The 10,067-nt window shown below is 48.5% G+C and overlaps 1 protein-coding gene across 1 annotated transcript; it reads right to left on the bottom strand.

The window, feature by feature from the left end:
* Nucleotides 1–709: 709 nt before the first annotated feature.
* On the bottom strand, nt 710–5,193 carry LOC309703166 (alpha-tectorin-like; the record flags this gene model as incomplete). The annotated part of the gene is made up of 12 exons (XM_082527875.1): nt 710–847; nt 935–1,179; nt 1,262–1,413; nt 1,574–1,761; nt 1,855–1,986; nt 2,107–2,306; nt 2,474–2,536; nt 2,643–2,730; nt 2,855–3,011; nt 3,331–3,574; nt 3,735–3,864; nt 5,085–5,193. 12 exons carry the CDS (start codon nt 5,191–5,193, stop codon nt 825–827), a joined length of 1,731 nt encoding a protein of 576 aa, XP_082384001.1. The 3' UTR covers nt 710–824.
* Between the last annotated feature and the right edge of the window lie 4,874 nt (nt 5,194–10,067).

Here is a 10,067-nt window from a genome sequence, read left to right as displayed (position 1 = left end):
GAAAGTACAACAATAAAGATAATTGTAGGGCCTCTACAATATATAGTGCCTCAAAGCAACTTTTGGTGTGAATTGGCACTATATAAATAATATTGAATAAAGAAGATGGAAGTAGTGTTGCTCTGTGTGTCTGCTGAACACTGTCCTCAAAAACAATGTTCAGCATTTGGTCGGCAACTGGTCATTCAGTCGTAGTCAGCATGGAAACCACTCTTGCCCTCTCGTGATTCTGTTTGCAGCCAATCTTACTTCTTACACCACTCATTAGATTTGTCACCTGAAGTTACCTAATGAGTCCAGGACATGCCGATTGAGGCTTCACCTTTGTATTTGGATCCAACTGATCTGCCTCTGCGAGCTGCTGCATTACAATTCTGGATGTTCAAACAAAATACAACTGAATTCACTTCATGTTTTCAGTGTTGTGCTGTGAGTGTAGTTAAGTGAGGATAAAAATGTACAGAACAATATAATCTAGTAATAAACCAGGTGTTTAGTTAGAACGTAACACATGCACCTGCTTTACTTAAAGCACCAAAATGATTATATATGACCATATATGTTAATGGTGTGCTTTGGAACAATGAATAGATGGTTAGGTTTGTGCATAACAAATCAAGCCCTCCTGTAACAGGTGGGATGAATAGGTAAAGCTTGCTATGAGTGTTTGACAGCGAGGCCTACCGGTATGCAGCTGGTCTCCTCTTTGGGACACAGGTGGAGTTTGCAGTGCAGGTAGACTTCACCAGAACCCCCAGTGAACCGGAAGATGTTGAACGAAAACAAGGTGGAGGTTCCCAGTCCGTTTTCCTCCACTGCCACTGTCAGGTCAGCGGGGTTCGCACAGCTTTTCATAACCACGAAAATACACATTATTGAGGAGCTGATAAAGGTGATCAAAGTGAACTTATGAGTGACTCTGAGTATCTCTCACCGTTAATGATCAGATCATGTCTTGGACTGCTGGTAGGTGATGCCTGGTTGGTTGCCCAGCAGGAGTCGCTCACCACAGTGACCATGCTTCCATCCAGCCCATTAGTCTCCAGCTCTACCCAGATCCTCTGGTTCAGTCTCAAATCACTGTTCAGCTGCACAACTTGTGTCCGCCCAGCGTCGGTGTAGGCCTTGATAATCAGAGTGTAATTCCAAGCTCCACATGAGATCTTCTGTGCAACGGAGCTGCAGAATGCACACATTTGCACTGTTAACAATGCCCACATTTTAACAAATATTCAAACAATACCTAGCAGCCACTACAAACCAGTCTCTGATTCTGAAGGTTGCAGTGTGGATGCTTGGCTGACTGTGAACACAGGAGAAGTCGATCTGGACTTGGTCGTTGCGAGTGATGACGTCAAAAGAGTAATTCTGGCTCCTGATGGTGTTCTTATAGATGACGTAGCTGTTGTTGGTCTGCAGGGTCACATAATCAGATACTGGGCAAGTTCTTCATTGTTTCATCTTTAACATCTGATACTCTTTAAGATGTTGACTGACTGGTATAAACTTCAGATGACCAAAAATTTTAGAATTCACAGAGATCAAAGCTTAAACAGCAGGAGATGAAACCCACCGTGACCACCGTCCCACAGCTGTTGCTGCTGTTGAAGCTGAAGGTCACCATGTGGGTGAGCTTGTCCACCTGACCCATGCAGGTCGGGTCGTTGAGGTGTAAGGCAGAGTAATTGATGTCTTTGTCCTCCAGGAGACAACCGACCAGACTGAGTGAAGCAGAGTTCTCCTTGCAGACCATTGGATCACCTGAACGTCACAATATCAGTCAGAAAAATCACAGTTAGAAGTTTTCCTCCATTATTCAGCCCTGTTGTCATGGTGACGTCACAGCTGTTGTACCCAAAGAGTTGTTTGCTTGGTACTTGGAGGCAAAAATGTCCCGACAGAAGCAGCGAGTGTCACCACCGACCGTCTTCTCACCACAGAACTCGTGATCGCTGCAGGTCCTGTCCTGACAGAAGGCCTCAGAGGCTACAGAGGAACACACTGATCTATTATCCTGAAAACATGGGAGCTCTAAAAAGCCACAGTTCAGGTCTTTAACAAAGGAGAGCTTATTAATGTCTTATTAAGGTCTTATTAAGTTCTTACAGCAGCCGGTATTTGATGTCCAGCCATCCTGAGCGTGGTTGTGTAGACTGCAGGCTCTGGCGTAGGCCTTCAGGAACTGACAGTTGAGTCCGTCCACTGCAGGATATTTACACAAAGTGTCGGTGCAGGCGGTTATGTAGGGCTCTGGGTCAATGTCAGTGTTACAGGAGGAGAAGGGCGCCTCCTTCAGGAGATTACAGCTGTACCACAGACAGAAGAAGAAGTTGAAGACAATAAAATAATAATCTGTAATCAGATGTGTTTATCTTCCATCTATGCTGCAGTCACATGTGATGTACCATATAATTTAGAACAGAGATCAAGGTACAACACAGATGTTTCCTGCTGTGTGGATCAGTCTGCTCACCGTTCAGTCACACTGTTGCAGTTGATCGTGCTGTCAGCAGTCTCACTGTACTGCATCTCACAGCTAGGGGGCGACAAACAACAAAGTTCAGGCTCATTCATACAAACAGAATATCTGCAACATCAGCAGCAGCAGTCAGAGGGACTCTGAGCTTGTGATGAGGTCTTACCTGGTGGAGCTGTACTCAGAGAGCCTCAGGTCACTCAGAGAGCTGCTGGAGTTTCCACACAGACCCTCCACAGATGAACCAGCAGGTCCTGCACAGGATCAGGACAGAATGAGTCAGATCAGCATCAATATTCAAACTGGACGAACACAGAAGAATAAATAACAGCACAGTTTACAGTTTACATTACATGAATTAAACTTTAACTTCTGTACCTTCTAAGAGGATCTGTGCGGTGTAGCCGTCAAAGAAGACAGAAATGTTGAGGTTGGAGAGCAACAGGTTGGCAGTGACTCCAGTTTGGTCCTTAGAGAGCTGCACACCATGAACCAGCTGAGGCAAACTTTCAAGGGTCAACATGGAGTCGTCCAGCTGCATCACAGCAGAGACAAAGTGGAGGAAACACTGAGTGAAACATGTCAAACACACAAACAGGCTGATTTCACAGCAACAACCACTGAGTTCAGCAGCTCTGAAAGAACTGCTTCTAACAGCCCTGAGAAGAACGATGCGAGGAGACACAGCAGTTTCTTTGCATAACCTAAACTTGCACCACTGACCAACAATCGACCGAATTGTTATGACCATTAATTAATTGCCATGAGCACCATTGAGAATCGGGGAATGGCTGCAACAATGTACATGGCAATATGGTTAAAGATGTACCCTTAGCTTGCCTGAGGCAGCTTACCCAAACTCTCCCGCCTTGTTCCAGGTGAATATGAACACCTGGCCCATCTAGACGCAGTATCACGCGTTCCAAAAAGCTCACATCTTCACGACGGCCGTCTCTGAAATTTGCCACGAGGTACAGGTTTGGGATTGACGGAATAGAAACCAGAGAGTAAGCACACCGATCCTTGATGAAGTTGAGTTGGCCGTGGACTTTGATGACAGTTGGGCCAGTCACATTACAGGTGGTGTCCACTACACAGCTGATGGAAGCAAAGAAGAAAACAATCAACCACTAACCTCATAAGCCGCTGATGAGGAAGAGACCAAATACACAAAATAAAAATAATTAATTAAATTACATTTAAAAAATCCCTTAACGCATCAGATCTTTCTTTTAAATATAAATGGGGTTATATTCACGTGTTGTTTCCTTGACAACGCTCCAGTGGACCACAGCCAATGGTTTCAAGGACTGCAGTTTCAGAGCAGGTGAGTTTGGAGCAGGTTTCTGGATCAGCGCTCACCACAGTGTCAGGTTCATATGCAATACCTGAGAAGTGATGGACGGTTTACTTTAGTTTAAAAACCAACAAGAGCAAGCAGAAAGGCACAGCAACATCCCAACGTCAAAGTAATGAGCCTGAGATTCACCAACCTAAGTGTCTGCATCCACTGATATCTTGTATTGTATTCTTGTACACTGTAGTCACTTTGATACCACTGATGTAAACTTCCAAGTCCTAAGCAGAACCACACAAAACTCATGTTACACAGCAAAATCTCCAGTGTTAAATTAACACTGGAGAGTGTCTATATGGGTGCACACCTCTGAGTGTTAAATACAACACTGTTGAGTGTTAAATTAACACTTTGACAGTGTTATATGTTTAAAAGTAACCTAGTCAGTTTTGAAGATTAACAATGACTCGATTATCAACAATATCTGGTATGAATGTGTGTGGATGTATGCATGTGACTGGACTGTGATGGACTGACGACTAAAAGTTTTAACTGACTTGATACTGAGACAAAAACGGTACTGACTTTAGGATTAGTAAATGTCCACAAACAATTCACCCAGCCTGTAAAAGAAGGGTGGATGTTTTGTCTTGCTTCGTTTTGTTTTTGCAGGAACAGAAGGATGACAGAGACTAAAGGGGGAGGCTGTAGCTTCACATGAGTGTGAAATGCAGACTTAACCCTTTGGTTGCTAATTTTGAGTTACTGATGTTTGCATTAAGAAAATTGTGTTTTTGTAGCTGTGTTTCGATTAATGTATCACATTATATTGTTGGGAATGTTAAATGCTAAAGTGAAGAAAAGGTTTGATTTCACTCATGACTGAACGTGTTATTATTAACCATAGCAGGCCACTGTAAAGAGTCAATTAACTTTTATAGAGGAAAAAAAAAAAGCCAAAAAACCCTCTATTGAGGTCTGTGAATAACAGGGGAATGATAGACTTGTCACACTCAAAATGGAGATATGTAATAATAAACACTGGTCCCCGTCTTTTAGGTCCTTTCATTGAAATAGTCAATAATTCAGAAAAGTACAGATATAACCGACAGGGGCATGTGCTGAGGGGTGGTGCTGCACAAGAACAAGAGCAAAATAAAGAAAAATATTGTGTTTAGCTTTGAGAAATTAAAATTAAAATGTACCGTTACACTCAGAGGATCAATATGAAATTCGATATATGCTAATTTTGTGTGTGAGTACATGACTGGTGACTGATCTGTCCTGAGCTTTTGTTTTTACAGCACCCACTTGACCACACCAACAGTTTCTCGTCACCAACAGGGGGTACTTGCAAAGAATAGGGAGGAATATCATCAAAACTGGGAAAGGTAAGCCCCGAAGGGGGTGATAACACCATAACTTTCACTTATGGTCAAATTCTCAAAATTTGACCCCAAACTTGAAAAATTCTTCAAACATTTAGAGACAGAGTGGATAAACATAATGTCGCAAACCACATAAGGATGGAGCATTGGAATTGATAAGATGGTGAAATAACACGCAGGAAAAATATTGACCATGTTGATTATGTTTATTCCAGTGTACAGAGATTGGCTAATCTGACCAGGAAATGTTATAAAATGGATTGTCGGAACAGTCAGCATTAAAGTCACCATTGACAGTCCAGACCAAGGTTATTATCGTTAACAAAAACTAACGAAATAACGAAAACTAGAAGTGAAAAAACATTTTCGTTAACGGAAATAAAAATAAAAACAAAAAAGGAAAACTAACTAAAACTGTAATGAGTGTTCACAAAACTAACTAAAATTAACTGAATTTATAGCAAAATGTGTTTTGTTTTCATTGATGTGTGTGTGACATACAATAGTCAAGGGTGAAGATGAAGTTTAGTTTCCAGATTTTTTCTTGCTGTCTCATTATGCCAGAAGGTGGCAGTACGTTAGTCGTGTCATCTGTGTTGCTGCCAGTGTTGCCAACTTAGCAACTTTGTCGCTATATTTAGCGAGTTTCAGAATCAGAATGTCATGGTCCCCGTGCCTGCCCAGCCGGCCTCACAAGGCTACACTTGTGTTTTTTTTCTCTTTCTCCCCCTATCTCTCTGCCTGGGCGGAGCTCACAGCTGGCTCCCGCCCTTGGCTCTCACAGCTGTTGGCGATCAGCTGATTATCCGTCTTCTATTTGAGGCTGGGTCACAGATCCTCTCATCGCGGGATGATTGCGCTACTGACGTTAGTCTACCTTTCCAGCTCCCGTGGTCTTACACCTTTATGCCTTCGTGATTTGTGAGTGATGTCTCCCTTTCCCTGTTCCAGCTTATCTTCCCGGACCTGTGACCTCCCCGCGGTACGAACGTGTGTGAGGACGTGAGCGAGCGTGAGAGAGAGAGAGCCTTCCCCTAATCCCCTGGAACCCTGAATTTCCCGTCACTGTATATATTATTGCACGGGTGTGTAAATAAATCGTGTTCTGAGACATCAACCTGCTCTGCGCTTGAGTCCCTGCTTTCAGCTCGTGACAGAATCATCCCGCCAGGAAATGGACTCAGCAGACTCGGCGGCCTCCACTCCCACTCTCGCCACCCTGGCCGCAATGCTGGAGCGACACGAACAGATGTTTGTTCATCTCCGTGGCGAGCTCGCTGCTCTCACGCAGGCTGTGGCCCAACGAACACCCCTGCCGGCAATTCCACCTGCCGCCGCTCCTCTCCAGGAAGCCTCGGCCTCAGCAGTAAGTGCCACACCTCCTGCTTCTTCACTTTCCCAAGCTAACAGATTTCTACCCACACCGAAAGCTTTCTCCGGAGAAATTGATAAATGTGCTGGCTTCCTCACTCAATGTGCCCTTCAGTTTCGTCAGCAACCGCAAGCTTTTGCTAACGATGGTGCTAAGATTGCATATATAGTTCAACTACTCCAGGATCGGGCTCTGATTTGGGCTCAAGCTGTGCTTCACGCCAACCCTGACATAACGTATTCTGACTTTTTGGATAAGTTCAAAGGCGTCTTCGATAGAAAATCCACCACGCTCACAGCCGGCCAGCGCCTGCTCGCGCTCAAACAAGGCAAGCGGAGTTTGGCTGATTTCTCTATTGACTTCTTCACCTTAGCTGAACAGACAGAGTGGGGGGAGGAGGCTTTAAAGAGTACTTTGCTTTCTAATGTTAACGAAGACATAAAGAAAGAACTGATGCTTCGTGAACTGCCTTCTTCCCTAGACGCGCTTATGACCCTGTGCGTTCGGCTGGATGACAGAGTACGTGCACACCGGAGCGCGCACACACGGACGGGACAGGAATCACTGGATTATCACGGGGCCTCTCCAGCCGGCCGCGGGCCGCGCGACTCTGACGCCGGTGATGAGGAGGAGCCCATGCAGCTTGGACACTCGCGGCTAATGCCTGCAGAGCGCCAGCGCCGTCTGGCCGCCGGTGAGTGCGTCTATTGTGGCCGTAAGGGTCACTCTGTCTCCTCGTGCCCGACGCTGGCAAAAGGGCGCGCTCGCCAGTGATTGAGAGGGTGCTGGTGGGCGATCTGTCTAGTAAAAACCCTCTCCCCAGACTTCTCTTACCGGCCAAACTTCAAGTACAATCTGTTTTTCACTCGCTTTCAGTACTCATTGACTCTGGGGCTGAGCAGAACTTTATTGACACCTCGCTCGCCGCCAAGCTGAACATCGCTTTGGAGCCCTTGTCACGCCCTCTCCGCGTGCACGCGCTCTCTGGTCACCGCCTGCCCGATATCACTCATGTCTCGGAATTCCTTTCGTTGTCTCTCTCGGGCAATCACACGGAGAGGATTTGTTTTTTTGCATTCACGGCTCCACTCACTCCGCTGGTTCTCGGTCACCCCTGGCTTGTGCTCCATAACCCGCACATTGACTGGGAGAAGGGTGACGTCCTGGGTTGGAGTGTTAATTGTCACATGTCCTGCCTTCGGGCGGCCACGGCGCCCATTCCGCTTCTGCCCTCTGGTTCGCCGTCCGACCCCCCAGATCTTTCGGCGGTTCCGCGGGTCTATCATGACTTGCGTGGCGTGTTCTGCAAGGATCGGGCACGGTCCCTTCCCCCCCACCGCCCGTATGACTGCGCTATCGATCTCCTTCCGGGGGCTCCGTTGCCATCTAGCCGCCTGTACAGCCTCTCCCAGCCGGAGCGGGTCGCTATGGAGCGTTACATCTCTGAGTCGCTCGCTACGGGCTTGATCCGTCCCTCCTCCTCCCCGGTTGCGGCTGGGTTCTTCTTCGTGGACAAGAAGGACGGTTCGTTGCGCCCGTGTATCGACTTTCGTGGCCTTAACCTGATCACTGTCAAGAACAAGTATCCTTTGCCGCTGCTTTCCTCTGCTTTTGAGCTGCTCCAGGGCATGACTGTTTTTACTAAGCTGGACCTGCGCAACGCCTACCACCTGGTTCGCATCCGGGAGGGGGATGAGTGGAAGACGGCCTTCAATACTCACCAGGGGCACTTTGAGTACCTTGTTATGCCCTTCGGCCTCACCAACGCTCCCGCTGTTTTTCAGACCATGGTGAACGAGGTGCTTCGTGACTTTGTTAATCGCTGTGTCTTTGTGTACTTGGATGATATTCTCATTTTTTCTAAGTCACTCGCGGAGCATCAGGTGCATGTGAGACAGGTCCTGCAACGCCTCTTGGAGAACCGGCTGTTTGTGAAGGGGGAGAAGTGTGTGTTCCACGCGCCTGCGGTGGCTTTCCTGGGCTATATAGTTGAGAACGGAAATCTACGTACCGACCCTGGGAAGGTGCGTGCGGTGGTTGAATGGCCAGTCCCTCCTAATCGCCGCCAACTGCAACGTTTTCTGGGATTCGCTAATTTCTACAGGAGATTCATTCGCGATTTCAGTAAGATCTCTCTCCCTCTCACTAGACTCACCTCTCCGAAGGTTCCTTTTCTGTGGGACCCTGCCGCTCAGCGAGCCTTCGTCCAGCTCAAGGAGAGGTTTTCCTCAGCGCCCATCCTCCGGCAGCCGGACCTCACAAGGCAGTTCGTGGTGGAGGTCGACGCTTCTGACTCCGGGGTGGGGGCGGTTCTCTCACAACAGGAGGACGGTAAGCTTCACCCATGTGCTTTCTTCTCTCGCCGTCTCTCACCTGCAGAAAGCAATTACAACGTCGGGGATCGGGAACTCTTGGCCATAAAACTCGCCTTGGAGGAATGGAGACATTGGCTGGAGGGGGCTGCTCACCCATTCATTGTTTGGACGGATCACAAGAACCTGGAGTACATCCGTTCGGCCAGACGCCTCAGTTCTCGGCAAGCCAGGTGGGCATTGTTCTTCGCTCGCTTTGATTTCACCATCACCTACAGGCCCGGATCTCGCAACGTGAAACCGGATGCCCTGTCCCGGCAGTTTTCCACCACGGAGGAGGAGTCGGTACCCGAACCAGTTCTGCCGGCGGCCTGGGTGGTTGGAGCCGTTTCCTGGGAGATTGAATCCCTCATTCAGGAGGCACAAGAGACTGAACCGGATCCTGGGACCGGCCCAACGGGCCGCCTCTTCGTCCCCTCGGCGGTCCGCTCCCAGGTACTCCAGTGGGCTCACACTGCCCGTTTCTCATGCCACCCCGGGGTCTTCCGTACCCTGTCCTTCCTTCGACGCTACTTCTGGTGGCCCACCATGGCGAGGGACGCCAGGGAGTTTGTGACCGCCTGCCCCGCCTGCGCCCAGAACAAGCGGTCAAACCAACCTCCGTCGGGCCATCTTCTACCTCTCCCTACGCCGGCTCGACCATGGTCACACATCGCGCTGGACTTCATCACTGGACTGCCTCCTTCTGCAGGTTACACCGCCATACTAACTATCATCGACCGTTTCTCTAAGGCCGCACACTTTGTCGCCCTTCCTAAACTCCCTACGGCTCTGGAGACGGCTCGGCTCCTCGCCTCACATGTGTTCAGGCTCCACGGGATCCCCGAGGACATCGTCTCGGACAGGGGACCACAGTTCACTTCCCGAGTATGGAAGGAGTTTTGCACCGCATTGGGGGCCAAGGTCAGCCTCTCTTCCGGTTTCCACCCACAGAGCAACGGACAGTCCGAACGGGCTAACCAGGAGTTGGAAGCTGCCCTCCGGTGTGTTGCCTCCCACAATCAATCGACCTGGAGTGAACAGCTGCCATGGATCGAGTACGCCCACAACAGCCACGCCTCCGCCGCCACGGGCAGGTCACCCTTTGAGGCATCCCTGGGCTACCAACCACCCCTGCTCCCAGCTGTCGAAGGTGCGCACTCTGTCCCCTCTGTTCAGGCTC

This window comes from Aulonocara stuartgranti, assembly GCF_965226115.1.
Source record: "Aulonocara stuartgranti genome assembly, chromosome: 3".
Lineage (NCBI taxonomy): Eukaryota > Metazoa > Chordata > Actinopteri > Cichliformes > Cichlidae > Aulonocara > Aulonocara stuartgranti.
This window is presented reverse-complemented; position numbering and strand designations above follow the sequence as displayed.